Here is a 22,075-nt window from a genome sequence, read left to right as displayed (position 1 = left end):
GTAGATTATTATTGAGACTATCTCTTTTGGCATAGACGCTGACACTGTTGTGAACAATGTGCCATTGCGGAGGTAGACCGTAATAGGAAGTAATATTTATGCTGTGGGTCGCAGGGCCGCTGCTGGCCATTTGGGTGCCCTAAGCGTAATTGTTTTGTGGTGCCCCCCCCCCCCCCCCCCCCGCAAAACTTTCAATAACTGTCAAACGAAAGACTGCAAAATCATTAATTATGAACGATACTAGTGTATCTCACATTACATTACATGTGGCAAACAAACAATTGTTAGAATTACTGTACATGTCAGCAAACAAGCGATTGTTAAACTGTACATGCAAGCAGGGGCGGACTGGGATCATAATTCAGGCCAGGCATTAGATACCAAGCATGCCAGGCCGATACGGGCTGACGTGTGTGCCGGCATCCGAAGGGCGGCGGCAAGTTTTTTGGGCTGTTTGAAGCCCAATTTGGGCCATTTGAAGCCAGATTTGGGCTGTTTGAAGCCAGATTTGGGCCGTTTGAAGCCCGATTTGGGCCGTTTGAAGCCAGATTTGGGCCAGTTGAAGCCAGATTTGGGCCGGTTGAAGCCAGATTTGGGCCGTTTGAAGCCCAATTTGGGCCGACTCCAATTTTACTATGAGATGCACCCACTTTAACCCTGAATAAAGTAGTAAATCCACTAGCAAACCAGTAGGCAGCGCCTGGCCTGCTGTTCAGTGAGTGGCCTGACTGAGGGCACCAAAATTTTTTTTTTTTTTTTTTTTTTGGTGCCCTCAGTCACATGATGCCCTACGCAGTCTGCGTACTCTGCGTAATGGGGTGCGGCGGGCCTGTAGTGTGTTCTTCATTTATATTTGTTGGTTATGAAATGTATGATTAGGCTACACTATATTCTAATCTATTACAATAATATGAAGTCAGTTCAAAGTAAGCTATGTGGTAACTTGACAGACACTGGCCACTGTCTGAGACATAAAACCATAAAACACCGTTATTCATTATTCATTATCAGTGACTCTGTCATTTCCTCGATCTCCCGACAGACAAGTAAAAACCAGATAAAAGTAGATTTGGTGGATGAGAACTTCACAGAACTGAGGAGGGAGATAGCAGGTCCACGACACGCCATATGAAGGTAGGCTAATGTTAACTTTACACACCCGCAGTCTATTTGACATGACATGTCACATATTCTACTTATTTTTTGTTTAATCAAAGTAATATAGCTGGTTTCCCTATTCTTTCCAAGGTGGCAGGTATCAACTTGAAATAAAAATCCCATAAACCTATCCTTTTAACCCACAAAGGTATGTGTGCTCTATTTTCACAAGGAGGTGCGTGTCTTGTTGTGATTTTACTGCCCCCATCTGGCACAGTCAGGTTCCCACCACCATGCTCATCCAGATAACTTTCCATCTCACATTCAACATCTTTCTGCGATTCATCAAGCCGTGTGTCCAACTGTCCATATAGCTTCTTTTCCTCAGCTCCAGCGTCGTTTTTCAATTGTTTCCAATGAGGAGAGAGCGTATGCAGGCGCACACGGATGTCTAGAGAAAGTGCGCTGCAACCAACTATTTTCAGAGCACTCCAGCATTTTTGTGCGCCGGCTCCCAGTGCTTCTAGCTGAAAATATTTTAACTTTTCAGAAAGACCCTGGTGTCGGGTGCTCTTTTTCAGGCAACTAATCATATGGAGAAACTATCACAACAGAGACAGAAAGGCTCAATTGAGGGAGCAAATTGGCTAGACACTTAATATTTCTGGTGAGTGTTGTGCTTTTATCACAGAACGTGTGTTGCTAGCTTGGTAGCTGTTAGCTATCAAGCTAGCTTCCTAACGTTATTTTCAATTTGCTTGAATATTGTGCGCTGGGATCAACGCTTCCCAGCGTACTTCCAGCGTTTAACTGTCAGACCCCCTTCTCACCAAACGCGATCAACTCGCATGTACTCGCACTCGCCCTATCAAGCCCTGCCCCGCTGCTGCAGCTTGGTTGGCTGCCTTGCTGTATTTCCGTCTTCAATTGGTCTATTTAGATTTTGGGCCCTCGTCATTTGCGATGTCCTGACACCAGGTATCCCAGCATGCTTTGCAAGGTGGTGAGCGACCACTGAGCGACAGATTGCAGCGAGGGAAGGAGGGGCCATTTCGAAATCGACCAATTGAAGACGGAAATACAGCAAGGCAGGCAGCCAACTACGCTGTAGCAGCGGGGCAGGGCTGACTGGGCGATAGCGAGTACATCGCTCATCACTCATGTTGGTGTGTAGGGCCCGTCAGAAAAAGAAGCTATATACGACAGGGCCTTGTGGCCTAACATCAGTTTGTAGCGTTGTAACGTTATCTTCAGACAATAGAGGGTATGCACACCCACTGAAACACGCCCCCTCAATCAGGAATGAGTGTCAAAATGAGTGTCAAGTTCCTCCCTGAGCAGCAGGTGTCAGTTATCTAGGCTGATTATTACTGCATTCAAGCTCAGTCTTGCTGTGACTCAGTGGGCGTGACCCCACAGTGACTTCTGCCTCTGTGACATCACATGCATACTAGGGCTGTGGCGATTCACTTATCTCCCGATTCGATACTATCACGATTCTTGGGTGCCGATTCGATTTATATTGCGATTCTTAAGTATTGCGATTCTTAAGTATTGCGATTCTACGATTATTGCGATTCGATATTACGATTTATTGCGATTTTTGTTTCTTTTTTTCTTTTCTTTTTTCAGTTTGTTTGCTTTTTTACACTAGATTAGAACATGGGAAAAGTTGAATCATACAGTAGAGACTGTATATTATATATCATGAGTAGGGCTGGGCGATATAGTTAAAAACAGGGGCGGACTGGGATCATAATTCAGGCCGGGCATTAGATACCAAGCAGGCCAGGCCGATATGGGCCAACGCGCGTGAAATTTGGGCCGTTTGAAGCCAGATTTGGGCCGTTTGAAGTCCAATTTTACAATGAGATGCACCCACTTTAACCCTGAAGTGTAATTATTACTTCAGACTAACTAATAAAGTAATAAAACCACTAGTAAACCTGTAGGCGGCGCCTGGCCTGCTGTTCAGTGAGTGGCCTGACTGCAAGCACAAAAAAAAAAAAATTTTTTTTTTTTTTTTTTTTTTTTTTTTTGCGATTATCGATTCTGGAATAAAAGATCGATCCAAAAAATCGTGACATTAAAAATCGCGATACTTAGGTGAATCGATTTTTTCCCCCACCCCTAATGCATACCATCTATAGGCTAACAATATTACAAGATTTCCATCCCCCCCCAGATTTCAGAATATTTACACAATATATAAGCAGACATGGTTTCAATATACAGTTTATGGTTTTATTTACCAATCCGTTTGTTTTCTAGATAATTGAATTGGACCGGTGTAGTCTACATGTTGGAGAATAAGAGTCGGCCATGGCTTCTACAAGCCAGTCGGCTTTAGAATACATCAAGACGGCCAGAGTCCACCTGGTGGGAGGATTAAAGAATCTCTCAGTTATTGTGGAGAACCTTTATCAGCAAGGAGTTCTCATTGAGGAAGAAGTCAGTAAAATACAGACAGAGACTGATGACTTCGACAAAACCAGGACGATACTGAACTGGGTCGTGAACAAAGGAGAAGAAGCCTGCTATAAGTTCCTAAAAATTATTGACATTACGAGGAAGAGGACCTTGGAGATGCCTGAAAAGACAACCTCTACTCAGAGCAGCAAGTTTGACCTGGACTACTGGATCAGCTGCTTTCCTTTCAGCGAGGACACAGAGATGGATATAACCTACTTAAAAGGTATTTTACTAAAGATTGGTGATTGATTGGTAGTAATGTGTAATACTTTCATTGTTGAACACTCATGTGATTATTACATTATATATTTTGAATATTGATTCATCAGAGTTTGGAAATATTATTAATACATGATTAATTTAGCAGTATTTTACAAGGGCACATCCGTAAATTCACAATTTATTCATTTTTCTTTTAGGCCCGAAACCGTGCCACAAATACCAGGCAAAGTTGAAGTCAAAAGCGCAAAAGATGTCAAATGACTTTTGGATCCAAAGCAAGGCAGTCCTATCAAACAATAGAAACCATAATCTGTCTTACACTCCGCTTGTATTAGGCACACAAGGAAAGACTTACGCATATAAACTAAAAACCTTCAAGAGCAAAAAATGCAAGAAAATCCGTCCTAAAAAGCTAAGGACATACATCCCTGAGAACAAACAAGGATTTTCCCCCAGTGAGCTGCTGAAAACAGAAGAGAAAAACATCCTCTTGGTTGGTAAGCCAGGAATTGGGAAGAAAGCGGTCACCCATCAAATGTTGAAACTGTGGGCAGAAAGAGATAACAAGGAACTGGATTACATGTTTTATTTTGACATGAGAAAAACATCCCACTTCACAAGTGCCATGAGTTTGGAGGACCTGCTTTTCGGTGTGTTTAGTGAACCAGTTGAAGGCAAAGATGAGGTCTTACAGGATATAAAGAAGAACTCTGAAAATGTTGTTATCATCTTTGATGGAGTCACAGATTGCTCCTTTTCACCAGTCGTGCAGAGACTTGTAGAGAAGGACCTACTGCCTGATGCAAAGATTGTGATAACGTGCAGACCAGAGGTTGAGTCAGAAGACTTCCTGTTCGAGTGGGCTTCTCTCAGAGTGGAAGTAAAAGGCTTCAGTGAACAATCCATCAGAGCATACTTATCTGAAATGCTCAGCACTGAGCACTCAACCAATGTTTTGAGCAACTTGGAGTTGTTAACCCTTTGCCACGTCCCAATGTATGCTCTGATGGTGGTTGCCTGCCTTTCTTTTAAGACCTCAGAAGACTCTCAACAACCATACACAGTAACTGAAATGTATATAAACATCATGCGTTTTTGCATTCAAATAAACAGTGGACAAAAAAGAAAAGATCTAGATAATTACATTAGCAACAATCGTGAGTCAATACTGTCTTTGGCAGAGGTTGCTTTTTGTGCAACTGTAGGAAAAACGGTGAACTTGGCAAAACAACATTGTAAAGACAGCTGTGTTCATTCTGCCTTTCTGAAGACATTCGAAGACCAAGTTGGTCCTACTAAGTCGAAAACCATGTCTGCATTTCTCCACTACACCATGCAGGAGTTCTTTGCAGGACTGTGGCTCTTGAAGAATCCAGAAAAAATCACAGGCGCTATACAACAGTGGCTGACTGAAGGGATGAAACACATGAAGCATTTGGTCCCTTTCATGTGTGGATTGTTAAATGAGAAGAATCTAGATATCTTGACGTGTCTGATTCCAGCTGAGCAGGTCGAGGATACATCGAAGTGGTTCTTCAAAGAAGTGGTAACCACATTTGTCCCCCTGCTCAACCAAGATGACAGTGATACTGAGGGCTGTGGGCTTGATGTCAATATACTGTTCTTATGCCAATGCCTGTATGAATCTCAGTCTACTGAAGCCTGCCTCTACCTTCTGGACAAACTGGACTATTGTCTTGATTTGAGCGAAGAGAGTCTTGATCCTTACCACTGCTGTGCTGTGTCCTATGTAATCAGTCAGTCAAAGGAGAGAAAAATCAGGCTGAACCTTGAGGACGTAATGGCAGATTCAGAACAAGGACTGAGACTAATATTCAGCTGCCTCAAGAATGTCCAATGGTATGGCATGTATTTTGAATTTCACAGTTTCGCTTAAGCTACAACATTACAACTAGATTACTCTGGTAGCACTCACACTGCAAACCTTCCATGTTATCTGTTTGAGAGTATTGAACATCTTAATGTCAAACCTCTATGTCTACTTAACCCAAGAGGTGTTGAAGATGACAACATATGTGGTAGTAGGCCTACTGCTTTAGCATAAATCAACATACTGTAGGTAGACTTGATGGTACTGTATGGTTGACTACATGTATAATGAGGGTGACGGTCTCTCCAACAAATCCTCTGATCATAGGTGCGACGCCTTGCAACGGCAACTGTGGACAGCATTGCTTCTCAGTGAGGGGGAGATGGACTACAGCAGCTTACTTGGTCTTGGTGGAAATGAAGGAAATGAGATGCACCTTCCAGTGTTTGGTCAAAGACAACTGTTTGAAAGAGCAGTAAAGGTCATGCAGAAGAGTGGTCAGAAGGTAAACCTCTGTCTCCACTGGGACAGGAGGACTCCTGTCTGCAAAGCTCTGAGCAAGTCCCTCTTTGAGTCTTTGCCTTATATCAACACACTCAGGTATGTGGTTAGCATGTTTGTGTAATATTATGTCCACACAAAGTAATTCATGTAGAACAGTGTTGATTTGAATTGAATGGCCTCCCCTTTGCTGTATGACTCCATGCATTTTAAGAATAATTTGTGCTTTTCTGTTTGTGTATAACCATATATATTTGTTGCAATTCCATTTTAAGTAATGCAGTACAAATTGTCATTCGACTAATTTGTTTGAATATTGTTCATTAAGTTTCAGGAATACCTGCACAGTTGCAGGTTCACCGGATCAGGAACAACACCTGGAGATGGAAGAAAATAAACTGCTACATGATTTATGCATGAAAGCTTCATATGACAAAAGAGAAAGCTTTGACAATGTGAGGAAAACACTCTACTCGTTGATGAACTCTGGCGACAATAAGAGATACAACATCCTCCTTGATTTATACCAACATGTCAGGAGTCAAGGACATCCAAGTGTCATTCCACTACTGAGGCCACTTTACCAGTCAGCTGCTGCAGTCTGGTACATCGACCTCTCAGGGAGAAGGGCCTCCCTCCTCCTGGAAGTGCTGAAACTCCAATCAGAGAAGAATGCAGTGGAGTTGGTCGACTGGCCAGATGAAGAGAGTGAAGTGTGGAGTTTCCTACAGTGTCTGCCTTACATCTCACAGCTCAGGTAAATGGGTTGTCGTTGCCATAATCTCTTGCATGTGACAATTGTTTCAATTGTTAGGTCTAAAATAAAAGCCTGGTCTTACACCTGCTCTATTTGTAAAGCTTCTTGAGATAACTCGTGTTATGATTTGGCGCTATATAAATATACATTTGATTGATTGATTCATTGCCACCTGAAGTCTAGGCATGCTCGCCCTCCTGTAATATAAAATAAGTGGGCAGTATAGAGTGTTGTGTAGTATGCTCTTAGCATCATCATCATCAAATCAAAGTTTAACATTCATGTGTATGTATGGAGTGAAGGTGTCTCTGTTTAGAGTCTAAACAGAGACACCTTCACTCCATCTGTATACATGCTAAACTTTGATTGAAACAGACAAACAAAAAACATTTAACTATGTAGTCTGAGAAGCACAAAAATCAAGTATGAATGACCAAATCAGCAATTCAAAAAACTTGGCCAGACAAAACGCCCCGCTCCCGAGACGCTCCCAGTGGGGTTTGAAGCCGTGTGGAGGACCCATCATCAATCTCATCATTTTTCATTGTCATTGTTCCAGATTTCCCGTTCTGCACTCAAAACGCTCAGAACAAATCAAGTTCTTGGGGAATCTCTTCTGTCGAGCAGCAGAGAGGGAACAACAGACAGGAGAGAAGATACTGGAGAAGATACTGGAGTGCAGTTACACTATTAACACCTACCATCCCTTTGAGTCGCATTTCCTACTAGCCCTGTGCTCTCATGTGAAGGACTATGAGACTCAAACAGGCAGGAGTGTCCTTCCATCATTACAGCCACTTTTAGCTCCTGCATTCTGGTACATCAACCTCTCAGGGAGAAAGGCCTCCCTCCTCCTGGAAGTGCTGAAGCTCCAATCAGAGAAGAAAGCAGTGGAATTGAGAGGCTGGCCAGATGAAGAGAGTGAAGTGTGGAGTTTCCTACAGTGTCTGCCTTACATCTCACAGCTCGGGTAAATGGGTTGTGATTGCTTTAATTTCAGTCAACATATTAAAACGATCTCACTAGACAGTAAGACATTTAATATATTTTTTGGCCTGATTAAAGCACTATATTTTTGTATTTCATCCAAATCCAGTTGAATATTGTTATCGGCTCATTACCAGCTGAATCCATGCATTCAGGAACACAGTATCTATCGTTATTACATGGTTCACTTTGGTTTGCTGAGATCAAATCACCACATCATTCTTCACTGTAGTTTTTCCAGTTTCAATTTGTGGCCAATGAGCTCACAACAAATCAAGTTCTTGGGGAATCTCTTCTGTCGAGCAGCAGAGAGGGAACAACAGACAGGAGAGAAGATACTGGAGCTGTTATCATCAGTGTGCAGTTACAACACATTCCCTCTCATTAACATCATAGAGGATGATGTTCCCATTGAGTATCGGTGTGATTTCCTACTAGACCTGTTCTCCCATGTGAAGGACTATGAGACTCAAACAGGCAGGAGTGTCCTTCCATCATTACAGCCTGTTTACCAGTCAGCTCCTGCAGTCTGGTACATCAACCTCTCAGAGAGAAAGGCCTCCCTCCTCCTGGAAGTGCTGAAGCTCCAATCAGAGAAGAAAGCAGTGGTGCTGACAGGCTGGTCAAAGAAGAGAGTGAAGTGTGAAGTGCGGAGTTTCCTACAGTGTCTGCCTTACATCTCACAGCTCAGGTAAATGGGTTGTGATTGTCATAATTTCAGTCAACATATTAAAACTATCTCACTAGACTATGAAATTTAAGATTTTTTGGGGGTCTGATTAAAGCACTATATTTTTGTATTTCATGCAAATCCAGTTGAATATTGTATATCTTTGTAAAAGATAAAATAAAATAAAAAAGAATGCCTCGTCGAAACACTAAATGCTTAAAAATAGATTTTCAGCAACAGTTGTTTAATATACTGTAGATTGGTCATGACATCATGACAGCAAAATGATACATACTTGATAGATAGATAGATAGATAGATAGATAGATAGATAGATAGATAGATAGAGCGAGAGAGTACTTTAAGTATTGTTGTATATGGTTATTGCACGAAATACCTCCTTTAACGGTCTTTATTGCAGGGGAGCTGACGGAGCCTCTGACTGAAAACACTCTGTTGTCCAGCCATCTAAATAGGAGGGAATTAACAGTGCTTTAGAATACAGCCCATGCCCCTGTAGTTACCTTGTAATTACAGTTAATTTTTATTAATATATATTTGGACATTGGACACAATCATTTTGGCTCTGTACACCATCACAATGGATTTGAAATTAAACAATCAAGATGTGCTTTCATTGCAGAATTCCATCTTTAATTTGAGGGTATTTACATCTAAATCAGGTGAACAGTATAGGAATTACATTACATGTTAAGGGAACAAAATTACATTTAACCAAAAGTAATTGAACAAACTAACATAATCATCCAATCGTCCAATGAGTTCTGAAGCATTTCACTGAATATGAGCAGATAATATTGCCAGAAACACGTCAGAATTCATCCTGCTGCTGTTGTCGGTAGTCACATCATCAATAAATGCAAGGGAATCAGTTCTATGAACAGTCATACGTGGATATGTATGACTGTCTGTGCAAAAGCCTATCCCTCTTCTCAGGAGGGGGGGGAGGGGGCAGGCCTTAGATGCACTCTAACCAGCCACACCTGGACTGTATAAGAGGACACTAATTAGACCAGGCTCAGTTTGCCATCTACGCTGCTGGGGGAAGGCTGTTGGTTTGGCCTTTCCTGCCAAATCCCTTTGTCTTCAAATATACAGATGCATAATTTAAAGTAAGTGTTAAGTTTGTTATAGTTAGTGTTATTTCCTTTGTATATTGATTAAGTATTTGATTTGAATTAGTTTTATTATATTCGTTTACAGCTGAATTTGTTTTCTCTTGTTTGTTCGAATACTTTGTTAATATCTTGTTTGTCTTTTAGGTTCAATCATCTGTTCAAACTTGTCTACATCTGTCTGATGATTATCCATCTACAAAGGGATTTGCTTGAATAAAAACCCTTACAATTGGTTCCTCTGAGTCCTCCTCATTCCACCATGATGTCCCACTTGCTGAGGCCATACCTGTAACTTCCACCTATACAGTTTTCTACATGGTCCTTCGAACCCGGATTGGCCTCAGCAGGTGGGAATGACTCAGAGGAACCAGCAAGAGGAGGAACTCAGGAGGGGGACACGGGCCAGAGGACCACCATCCTACCTCCAGGATTTTGACTATCCATGTCAAGCCATCCAATCAGCCCCCCTGGACGAGGCCTTTCAACCCCCTCCCCCACTGCACTACCATGAACAAGTAGTGGGCCCCACTCCTGAATGGCATCCTGGCCAACCTGCACCAAGTGACAATGACACCAGAGACATTCTATTGCAGGTGGTCAGGAGGCTTGACAGGAGGCTTGAAGCTGTGGAGGGATACCTGGCCTCAGGCAGATCTAATGCCTCAAGCTATGCGGGAAGTGAGTATGAATCAGACAGGGATTTGGGCACGTTCACTCTACCTGGGAGCAAGTACACCCAAACCCGGCCCCAGAGTGCATGCCCACTGCACCCACCCGACAAAGAGACACTAAGGCTTCCTATGAAAGCATATTCGGACCCTGCTATTCGGGTGGGCCTAAGCCCCACTCACCTCCACCAGCCGTTGTCTCAGCAGGTGGCCCAAGCGCCCACCCCCAGGCTGGCATCTCCTCCACCTCAGGTGCTCCTTGCACCTCCTCCTCTCCAGGTGTTCCCTGCACCTCCTCCTCTCCAGGTGCTCCCTGCACCTCCTCCTCTACAGGTGTTCCCTGCACCTCCTCCTCTACAGGTGCTCCCTGCACCTCCTCCTCTACAGGTGTTCCCTGCACCTCCTCCACCTCAGGTGTTCCCTGCACCTCCTCCTCTCCAGGTGTTCCCTGCACCTCCTCCTCTCCAGGTGTTCCCTGCACCTCCTCCTCTCCAGGTGCTCCCTGCACCTCCTCCTCTACAGGTGTTCCCTGCACCTCCTCCTCTCCAGGTGCTCCCTGCACCTCCTCCGCCTCAGGTGTTCCCTGCACCTCCTCCACCTCAGGTGTTCCCTGCACCTCCTCCGCCTCAGGTGCTCCCTGCGCCTCCCCAGTTCCAGGCGGCCCCTGCACCTCCTCCACCTCAGGTGTTCCCTGCACCTCCTCCACCTCAGGTGTTCCCTGCACCTCCTCCGCCTCAGGTGCTCCCTGCGCCTCCCCAGTTCCAGGCGGCCCCTGCACCTCCTCCACCTCAGGTGTTCTCTGCACCTCCTCCGCCTCAGGTGCTCCCTGCGCCTCCCCAGTTCCAGGCGGCCCCCGCACCTCCTCCGCTCCAGGTGCCCCCCTTATTCCAGGTGCTCCCTGTGCCTCCTCCGCTCCAGGCGGGCCCTGTACCTATTCAATTCCAGTGGGCCCCGGCAACTGATCCTATGCAGGTAGGCCCAGCACCCCTAGGTTGGACAGCTCAAGTAAGGCAACCCCAACAATATTATGACCACCAGGCTTACCAATATGGGAATTACCTCCCTCAGTTGGCCCCCTTACCTCCAGTGCATAACTCCCAACCATATGCAGGCCCTCCGCCCGGGTATAGGTCACGGGTAGAGGGACCCACCTTCCCTAGTCTTTATAGGGAAGACCCACATGACTATACCATGCCGAAGATGGCCCTTATTAATCTGCTACCTCCCTGGGAAACAGAAATGTATAAGTACCACATCCTATTAGACCACCTTAAGCTGCCCTCTGCTCGACATATTGCATTAGCATATGCCCATGATCCACAGCCTTACACTAGGTCCTTGGCTGCCTTAGACCAACAGTATGGACAGCCCCACCATCTGGCCACCAGGGAGATCACCAATATAATCAACCTCCCAAAAGTTCAACCTGGTGACTCTAGAGCATTTCATACTTTTGCAGTGAGAGTCCAATCCCTGGTGGGGATGTTGCAGGCCATGGGGCAGAGTGCAGGGGCAGCAGAGCTGAACTGTCCCTCCCACGTACACCACCTTTTGAGCAAGTTGCCAGCGGATTCCGTAGCCAACTTTGTACGGTATGCCCGATCAACCCTGCCAGGGGTCCACTACACCCTGGTGCACTTTGCAGCGTGGCTGCAGGGTGAGGCAGAGTGCCAATCTGTGGCAGCACAGGTTAGGTACTTGAATACGGACAGCTCTATGCAGAGCAGGAGGTCAACTTCGAGGCCTGCCCCTACAACCGCCACGATACTGCATGGTACCGACTTCAACCCCCCTCCCTCAACTCGCCTGGTAAGAGAGGAGAGGAAACCTAAGCCCTGCTCATTCTGCAATTCACCTGGGCATCCAATAATCAAGTGCAAAGAGCTGAAGGATCAGCCCACGGAGAAGGTGATGGCGTGGATTAAGAGGGAGAGGTTGTGCTGGAGGTGTGCAGGGCCACACATGGCTATTGACTGTAATCTCAGGAAGCCATGCCCCCACTGCAATGGGAAGCACCTTGGTATTCTCCACCGTGTCAATCAGAGGGAGACCGACAGCAAGGTCCTGTACTTGAACCCCCAGTCCAATTCTCCCAAAGTCCTGCTAAAGGTGGTCAAAGTAATTCTATGGAACCAACACCGGTCACTGGAGACCTATGCCATTCTGGATGATGGCTCGCAGCGTACAATGCTCCTGCCAGCAGCCCGTAAACAGCTAGGGCTTAAAGGGCCTGCGGAACATCTAGCTGTACGCACAATCAGGCAGAAAACCGAAGCACTGAACGGAACTTCAGTCACTTTTGAAATATCACCTGCCCTCAATCCACAGGTAACCTTCCTTATCAAAGATGCATTCACCTCTGAGAAACTGTCCCTTGTAGAACAGAGCTATCCGGTAGATAAACTGAAAAAGCGATATCGCCACCTACAGGGCCTTCCCCTCCCCTCCTTCCAGAAGGTGCAGCCCCTTCTTCTCATAGGAGCAGACAATTCTCACTTAATAACTCCCACGAAACCAGTCTGCTTAGGTCCTCCAGGGGCACCAGCAGCCCTCCACACCCAGCTGGGTTGGACACTTCAAGGGCCTACCTCCCTCCAGGGACATTCAGAGGTAGCCCAAGCTCTCTTTATCTCCACTGGGTCTCCCAGTGCCGAACTCAGTCGCCATGTGGAGAGGCTCTGGCAAGTAGATGTTCTCCCATTTCAAAATGAGAAAATGATAACAAGGTCCAAGCTGGACGTGGAGGCCATGAAACTCCTGGAGGCCAAAACAACAAGAGTACAAATGGATGGAATTGGACGCTATGCTACACCTCTCCTTCGCCGGCGTGATGTCCCAACCCTACATGCACCTAAGGAGTCAGTGATGCCTCTCCTACGCCAGACTGAACGCCACCTAGGAAAGAAACCGGAGTTGGCTCAGACCTATGTAAAGGAGATCGAAAAGTTGGTGCAGGCGGGTTATGTTGCCAAACTAACTAGTGAGCAGATATCCGAGTCACTAGAGTCCTGGTACATCCCCCACCACATTGTGGAACACAATGGAAAATTCTGTATAGTCTTTAATTGTTCATTCCCCTACCAAGGCCAAATTTTGAATGACCAACTCCTCCCAGGACCAATACTAGGTCCGTCGATGCTAGGAGTGCTGCTCCGCTTCCGACAGCACCAAGTGGCAATCAGTGGAGACATTAAGTCCATGTTCCATCAAATAAGACTACTACCAGAAGACAGACCGCTGCTGAGATTCTTGTGGCGAGAGATGAAGCGAGAAGACCCTCCGGATGTATATGAGTGGCAAGTCCTCCCATTTGGCACAACCTGCAGCCCCTGCTGTGCCATCTATGCTGTACAAAGACATGCACAAGCCCACCAAGAGCCTGGTAATGTTGCAAATATAGTCCTCCAGTCCTTTTATGTAGATAATTGTTTGCATTCTCTACCTTGTCCTCTAGAGGCCAAGGAACTGATTATCAAGCTGAGAGATACACTGTCCTCTGGAGGCTTTGACATCAGGCAGTGGGCCAGTAACATTCAGTCTGTTGTAGACCATCTACCACCAGAGGCCCAAGCCGACAGTACAGAGAGATGGCTGGGACAGGACCGAACAGAGCCTACAGAGGGCACTCTTGGACTGAGCTGGAATTTTGCATCAGACACGCTAGGCTACAAACATAGGCCAGTGGTGTATAATGCTTTAACCATGAGGAACGTATACAAAGTACTTGCCACTCAATATGACCCCCTGGGATATGTGACACCTTTTACCACCAGAGCTAAAGTCCTTCTCCAGCAGCTATGGATGGAGAAAAGAGAATGGGATGATCCCATACCCCCGGGCAAACTTCAGCATGGATGGAGTGGGAGAGTGAACTGCCTGACCTGGCCAAAGTCCAATACCCGAGATGGTATGAGTCCAATGCCCCTGGGCCCATAAAACGGAGACAATTGCATATATTTTGTGATGCTTCAGAAAGAGCTTATGGCTCTGTAGCTTATTTGAGGATGGAGGATGAAGAAGGAGGCACTTATGTTTCATTTGTTATGGCTCGATCCCGGGTAGCTCCCAAAAAACAGCTCACCATTCCCCGCCTTGAGTTGTCCGCAGCCCTGACAGGAGCCCAGCTGGCCCAGTTGCTTAAGAATGAGTTAACAATCCCTATCGACAAAACCGTGCTCTGGTCAGATTCTACTGTTGTTCTGACATGGTTACAGTCAGAGTCATGTAGATACCAAGTTTTTGTTGCCAACCGCATCACAGCGATCCTGGACCTAACCTCTCCTGACCAGTGGCGTTATGTTGATACATGTAACAACCCTGCTGATGACATTACAAGGGGTAAGAGAGTAATGGAACTGGCAGAACCTCACAGATGGAACAGAGGCCCGGCATTTCTGGGTCTGGCCCCCAAGCAATGGCCCATTCAGCCACCACCTACTAACAACCCACTTCCAGATTTGAGGAAACCCCTGTTCTGTGGCCTCACCCAAACAAATGAGCACCCAGATCTACCGGACCCGAGCCGGTTTGGTACCTGGCAAGATCTGGTTGAGGCAACATACCAACAGCTTCAGGATGCTACCAAACACTCCCCTGCTGGGACCCCTTCACCTGACCGGGCTACAGCTGAAATAATTCTGATCTCACAAGCCCAAACGGAAAGTTTCCCTGAGGATTTCCAGTCACTTAAATCTGGTAGGGAACTTCCCACCCATAGTCGTCTCTTATCCCTTTCCCCACAGTTTGAGGCCAAACTAAATCTTATTAGAGTGGGAGGCAGACTTAGATTGGCTGAGGAACTTGAACCAGGAGCCATGCACCCCATCATTCTTGACCCCAAGCACCCAGTAACACTTCTGATAATAAAGGACTATGATGCACGGCTCCTTCACCCAGGCCCAGGGAGGGTCTTTGCAGAGATCAGACGTTTATACTGGATTCTTCGTGGCCGCCAGGCCATTAAGCGGCACCAATGGACTTGTATCGAATGCAGGAAATGGAGAGCTAAACCCATTGTTCCCAAAATGGCGGATTTGCCCCCTTCCCGAGTTCGCTTAACTCAGCCCCCATTCTGGTCAACAGGAATGGACTGTTTTGGCCCCTTACTCATAAAGTTGGGCCGCAAGACTGATAAGAGATGGGGCCTCCTGTTCAAATGCCTCACCACGCACTGTGTGCATATAGAAATCCTTACCAGCCTGGACACAGATAGCTTCCTGATGGCCTTACGACGTTTCACAGCACGCCGAGGTCAACCCTTCGAGCTCCTATCGGATTGTGGGACGAACTTTAAGGGGGGGGCAAAGGAGCTCAGTAATGCTTTCACGGCTTTGAACCCAGAACTGAAGGAGCAGCTGGGAAGGAGGAGGATCAAGTTCAGGTTTAACCCCCCAAATGCTCCCCACTTTGGAGGAATGTGGGAGAGGGAGGTGAGATCTATTAAAACGGCATTACGTGTGGTGCTGGGGGCACAGACGGTTACAGAGGAAGTACTTAACACCGTGCTGATAGAAATCGAAGGCATCCTCAATTCAAAACCACTCGGATATGTGTCATCGGACCTGGCTGACCCGGACCCTGTGACCCCAAATCTGCTCCTCATGGGGCGGCGGGACGCTTCACTCCCTCAGGCCGTGTATGCCGAGTCTGACCTTATGGGCCGTAGGCGATGGAAACACAGCCAGATCCTAACCGACCACTTCTGGACACGTTTCATCAAGGACTACCTACCCAGCCTCCAAACCCGCCGGAAATGGCAGAGGGACACCCCGGGTCTCGCAGTGTCTGATGTAGTTATGGTAATAGACCCACAGCTACCTAGAGGGCTCTGGCCGATTGGAAAGGTAGCTCGGCTCCTTCCGAGTGAGGATGGCCGCGTCCGTACAGTGGAGGTCACCATCAAAGGGAAACCATACATCAGACCTGTTGCAAGACTAGTGCCCCTCCCTCCAATGGCTGACACTGAAACCACTAACCCTACCAGAAGTTAGGATATTTGTCAAATATGATATCATATTTGAGGGGCGGCTGTGCAAAAGCCTATCCCTCTTCTCAGGAGGGGGGGGAGGGGGCAGGCCTTAGATGCACTCTAACCAGCCACACCTGGACTGTATAAGAGGACACTAATTAGACCAGGCTCAGTTTGCCATCTACGCTGCTGGGGGAAGGCTGTTGGTTTGGCCTTTCCTGCCAAATCCCTTTGTCTTCAAATATACAGATGCATAATTTAAAGTAAGTGTTAAGTTTGTTATAGTTAGTGTTATTTCCTTTGTATATTGATTAAGTATTTGATTTGAATTAGTTTTATTATATTCGTTTACAGCTGAATTTGTTTTCTCTTGTTTGTTCGAATACTTTGTTAATATCTTGTTTGTCTTTTAGGTTCAATCATCTGTTCAAACTTGTCTACATCTGTCTGATGATTATCCATCTACAAAGGGATTTGCTTGAATAAAAACCCTTACAATTGGTTCCTCTGAGTCCTCCTCATTCCACCATGATGTCCCACTTGCTGAGGCCATACCTGTAACTTCCACCTATACAGTTTTCTACACTGTCAGTTCCAGTTCCATTGACAGCCAATTGTCAGGCTGTCAATGGAACTGGTTCCCTTGTACCGGTATTTATTGATGATGGAACTGTTAACAACAGCAGCAGAATAAATTCTGAAGTGTTTCGGACACTCCTAATAATATTCAGTCAAATGCTTCAGAACACATTGGACGATTGCATGATTATGTTAGTTCTTCCAATTACTTTTGGTCCCTTAAAAGGGGGGGGGGGGGGGGGCAGATGTTAAAACTGTTGTAATTCCTACACTGTTCACCAGATTTGGATGTAAATACCCTCAAATTAAAGCTGAGAATCTGCACTTAAAGGCGAGCTGAACCTAAAAATGTCCTTTCTTTTCTTTTAGTTCAAATACCTGGGTATGCAGTGCACCTATTTAATAATGTATGCCAAAAAAAAATCACAAAAATCTAATTTCTTTAGTTTTTCACACTTTTTCACATCAAAAGTTCATTTTTCAAGATTTCATTCATAACAGTAATCTACAGTTTGCTGACGTCACCTAGTACTATCAAATTTCTACCCCATTTCAACCAATCATATCACGACATGGCAGCTGTCAATCAAATCTTCATTTCAGGATAATTTTCTCTTCCAAAAGAAAGAGAAAATGGCGCCTAGTGCCTGTCATCTGGCAGAATTCCTATCCCATAAACTAACTACTAACTTGGCCAATTGTATGTTGATATACACAATAAAGAAAACTGTAATGCTTAAGAATGCAAAGAAATGTAACTGGCTCGTTAAAACGCGCATTCCAGGAATATCGTATTTACAGCAATAGCGATAGTGGCGCGCGCTTGAGAGCCTGGTTGTCAGGGGTCGCCCCTTGGAGATTCTAGGCCGACGGGCTGCACTCTCCGCTCGGCAACACGAAGGCAGCTGGCTGACTGCGGCTCGCTGAGCTCCACTCAGCCACTAACCTCGCGTCAGCAGGCTCTTCCCGAGGAGAGCGCCACAACACGCTGAGTCCCACTCGATTTGGAGGCGGAACACGCCAGGATTGGCCAAAGCCCAATCCAGTCCCCAGAATTGTCAAATAAAATCATCGACATGATACTATGGCCCGCCTCTCAACCTGTCATCTCAGACAAATTATGTTTTCAGTCTGAAACGGACTCCGACGCACGCGACAAACGGGTTCAGTTCGACTTTAAAGCACATCTTGATTGTTTCATTTCACATCCATTGTGGTGGTGTACAGAGCCAAAATGATGAAAATTGTGTCGATGTCCAAATATTTATGGACCTGACTTATAGTAAGTAGGAAGGAATTAACATCCCGTGCCCCTGTAGTTACCCTGTATAATAGGTACCCGATAGTTATGGAATAACTACACTACAGTATAAGTTCTCCTGAATTGAAATTACATTTAAATAATTATTTCTCATAGGTCAGGGGTTTTCAAAGTCTGAGAGTGTGAGCCTCCCTCAGACGCTGGCGCTTGGACAACGCCCCCCTCCCCCTATTATGATTATGTTATTTGATCCCATTCATTGCCACAATTGAGTCAAGATAGCCTGGTATTGCTGTTGTTTCTGACTCTACATTAAAACTAATGTAATAACTAATGTAATATTTTCACTGCCATTCACTGAGCCTCCCCTGAAACTGTTTGGAGCCCCCCTGTGAAGGCCCGCCTGCCACTTTGAAAAACCCTGTCATAGGACATCTGAATAAGTACCGGGTAGTTACAAAAATAGCTACAGTATAATAACAGAATAGGTACAGTATAAGTTATTTATAAGTACCCCTTTATTACCCTCTTATTCCATAAATTGAGTTTTGCTACCTTGTACTTACCCTGTAAGTTGCGGGCTGTATTCTAAAGCGTTACCGTGATGTGCGTGATGTCAACTATTGTGCCAATTGTTCCTCTAACTATAACACAGCTGAAATTACATTTCATCCCATTTTAGCTGTGATCCAGGGTTCTTCCAGCGTGTGTGTGCAGCCATCTGTCTGAGATCCAGAGAGGAGACCCAGCAGTTGGCCTGTCTTGCTCAGCTCCTGGGTTTCACCCTGGTGTTAACAGGAGAGTTACCCAGGAAAACCTGCCGGTCTGTGGGGAGAGTTTTGGGACACTGTGGCTCCAGTGTGGATCTCACCCTCACGCCCAGCAAGATCTCTCTCAAAGGAGCATCGCTGCTTTTTAGACATACATCACAAATACACAGTCTTAGGTATGCTGCATTTATGTCATGGTTGGAAAAAAAATCATCCACTGTCAAGCTTATGTGTTAAATCCATTAGGGGTGTATATCATTCCATGATTGTGTTTTTCTCTTTGATTTTCAGACTGTCTGAAGGCATGGCATTGCTACTGTGTCGATTGGTAAGAGAACGGAGAGTGGCCTGTCCAGTGGCCATTGAAGAGCTTTCCCTTGTTCTAAGGAAAGCCCAGCTATCAGACAGAGTTTTGTTGAAGATTGTCAGTAGTGTGGCATCTTTGCTGAGATACTGGACAGTCAGATGTTTGGACCTGACTGATTTCACCATCAATGCTCATTTTCTCATGACATTGTTACTTCACCATGATCCTCTGCCACTCAAGTAAATGCCTTTGCTTTGCTGATCTGTTATATTAATTCATATACCACACAAATCATTACCATCATTTTTCCTATGTTAATTTGTATTTGTCCTGTGATCTGTTACTTCCTCAGACTGGGTGCAAAGCATTTTCAGCAGCTGCTTGTCCTCATACATGAGATGCAGGCAAAGGACTTGACTGTGTCTTTCTTGAGGAACGTTGGTGGAGACCTGACCTCCTGCTATGTGGACTGGGAAGTACTTCACTATCTGCTGCATCAGTCATCAACTCAGACCATCACTATTGACTTGAGGAAAAACAGGATCTTAGAGACGAGAATCACAGAGCTTCTTCCCTTTCTCGACAGGATTCTATTTAAAAGGTGATGAAGATTTATTTACGTTTCATTCGATAAATAAATTTGATCCTATTTAAAGTTGAACTGAAATGAAAAATTACTTTTGAACTATTTTAGATCACATCCCTGGTACCTATTTAATAATTTATGAAAAAAAAAAAAAAAAAAAAAAAAATCACATCAAAAGTCAACCATGTTGTCTTAATTCATAACAAAATCTACAGTGTGCTTACATCATCTAGTGCTTTCAACCCAATTTCAACATGACATAACAGCTGTCAATCAATCTTCATGGCTAGGAGAAGATTCCGACCAGGTAACATGGCTGCCTACGGTACATGGGCTAACATGGAGGCAGCCCATAAATGTTAATATACTTAGCCAGTAACAATGTAACATAAAAACTAAAACAAATTGTAATGTCTTCATTTAATGTAGGACATGTAATTGGCTCATTTACTCGCATTCCATGAATATTGTTATTTACCACGGCTCGTCGCATACTTCAAGCCCGGGCAGCCAGCTCTCTGCCTCGTGTAGGAGGAGGCTGTCCGCCCGGAGGGAGCCAACCGCCTGGTCCTCTGCTCTGTGGCTCTGCGCAGTGAACCAGCCAGCGAGTACACAGTCCACACGGGGCTGTATTTACATTATATTGTATTTGTACATAGACTGTTATTGAAACGTGACCGGTAGGTTTCAGATTTGTCAGGTACAAATACATTGTTTCGCGGACTGCTATATCCCTCGCCCTGTCTCTCTACCCTGTTTCAGGGAATGCCATTTCAGCTTGACTTTAATAATTTGCACGCACATTGTTATGCTTATCTTCATCAGTAATAGCACAAACAATTCCATGATGAATGAAGCAACCCCCTCTAATTGTAATGCAAATACGCAAAACAGTGAGTTAAATATAGGCTACTGTATGCTTTCAGGTCCAGTCCCAGCTTGGTGTTGTCTGCCATCAGAGAGATCTATAAAACACACACCAGTCACTGTATACCCAGTTTACTGAGGTCATTAGATCATGTGATCAACCTGACCTGCAGACAGCTGGACACAGTGGACTGTGCTGCTCTGGTCTCTACCCTCCAACACAGTGATGGAGTCCAACTCAAACTGCTGTGGACCTCCATACCACCAGAGGCAATAGAACGCATCCTGTTCACACTGGAGAAAGTCTCTCATCTCAGGTCAGATGTTAGTACCATTAGTACTCATGTAACAATGCAGTACCGCTCAAATATAATGTAGGTATATTGAAGGGATCATTACGTAAAATTAGACAGGATATGATATGACTAACTCTGATGCTATTTTGGGAGAAACCAGTTGTACCTTGGGTGTGAGGGAAAAAGGATGTAATTTGGGGTTATAAGGTGTTCACCTCCCATCTGCGATCTTTATCACCAGTAGAGGGCTCAACAGTGCGTTCTGGGATCCCAGAACTACCCCCTCCACATCTGCTGTCAATATTAAAGTGATTTATAGTCACCTTACACTCTCCAGTACTTTTACCTATTTCACAACATTACCCAATAGTTCCTAAATCTGCTCTGTCTTAACAGGTATAGTTGTGTACCTACCTGCTTACATTATTGTTCATTGACTGAAATGGAGACATTCATATTTCTGCATTATTCATCCTAGTGTTGACAGCAATGTGCTACTGAGGTTCCTCCACTGCTGCACTGCCTCTAAGGCCCAACAGGGGGCAGCAGCAGCCGGTCTGCTCAGGTCTCTGCAGCACAGGCTGGATCTGTCCCGCTCCTCCTATGTGGAGCTGTCGGAGCAGGAGCGAGGAAAGGCTCTGTGTCTGACCGCTGGAGACTGCAGGGCCATCTCCACTGTCCTGAGACACAGCAGCCAGAGCATACAGCTCAACCTGCAAGACTGTGAGGTGGAGGACAGTGGACTGGACCTGCTGTTCCCTGTCCTGGACAGAGTCCGTCTGAGGTGAGAGAGGAAAGAAAACAAAAAACTTGAATCTGGATTACAGTCATGCATGGGTGACACCTGTTCTTTGCTCTGTTCCCCTTCCTTCAGCAGCAGCAAAGCCCTCCTCCTCCAGCTGGTGTCCCTGGTGCCTGTCGGCAGGGAAAGGGGCACAGTGAGGCGAGCAGAGTCCCTGTGTCGAGCTCTGGCTGGAGACCTGGACCTCAGTGAGACCAGACTGGATCAGAGGGCTTGTGAAGGTCTGGCCCTGATACTGGAGCTTTGTGAAGGGCTGACAGAGCTGGACCTCAGTCACTGTCAACTCACTGACCAG

At 45.6% G+C, this 22,075-nt stretch overlaps 1 protein-coding gene across 1 annotated transcript in view; it reads left to right on the top strand.

Moving 5' to 3' along the window:
- The window catches only part of LOC310775787 (nucleotide-binding oligomerization domain-containing protein 1-like), a 21,827-nt gene extending 264 nt beyond the window's left edge, over positions 1–21,563 (top strand). The window contains exons 2-14 of the mRNA XM_083635921.1: positions 1,043–1,134; positions 1,249–1,306; positions 3,370–3,793; positions 3,990–5,652; positions 5,951–6,223; positions 6,453–6,881; positions 7,441–7,851; positions 8,372–8,559; positions 18,835–19,098; positions 19,214–19,468; positions 19,582–19,830; positions 20,742–20,999; positions 21,457–21,563. Of these exons, the coding sequence (XP_083492047.1) occupies positions 3,421–3,793; positions 3,990–5,652; positions 5,951–6,223; positions 6,453–6,881; positions 7,441–7,851; positions 8,372–8,450 (3,228 nt within the window). The 5' untranslated portion in view covers positions 1,043–1,134; positions 1,249–1,306; positions 3,370–3,420 and the 3' untranslated portion in view covers positions 8,451–8,559; positions 18,835–19,098; positions 19,214–19,468; ... (1 more) ...; positions 20,742–20,999; positions 21,457–21,563. The remainder of the gene's footprint in view (positions 1–1,042; positions 1,135–1,248; positions 1,307–3,369; positions 3,794–3,989; positions 5,653–5,950; positions 6,224–6,452; positions 6,882–7,440; positions 7,852–8,371; positions 8,560–18,834; positions 19,099–19,213; positions 19,469–19,581; positions 19,831–20,741; positions 21,000–21,456) is intronic.
- The last annotated feature ends 512 nt before the right edge of the window (positions 21,564–22,075 follow it).

The sequence above is a fragment of the Poromitra crassiceps genome (assembly GCF_964638095.1).
Source record: "Poromitra crassiceps genome assembly, chromosome: 4".
NCBI lineage: Eukaryota > Metazoa > Chordata > Actinopteri > Beryciformes > Melamphaidae > Poromitra > Poromitra crassiceps.
Note: the sequence above shows the minus strand (reverse complement) of the source record. Positions and strands in the feature narration are given on the sequence as shown.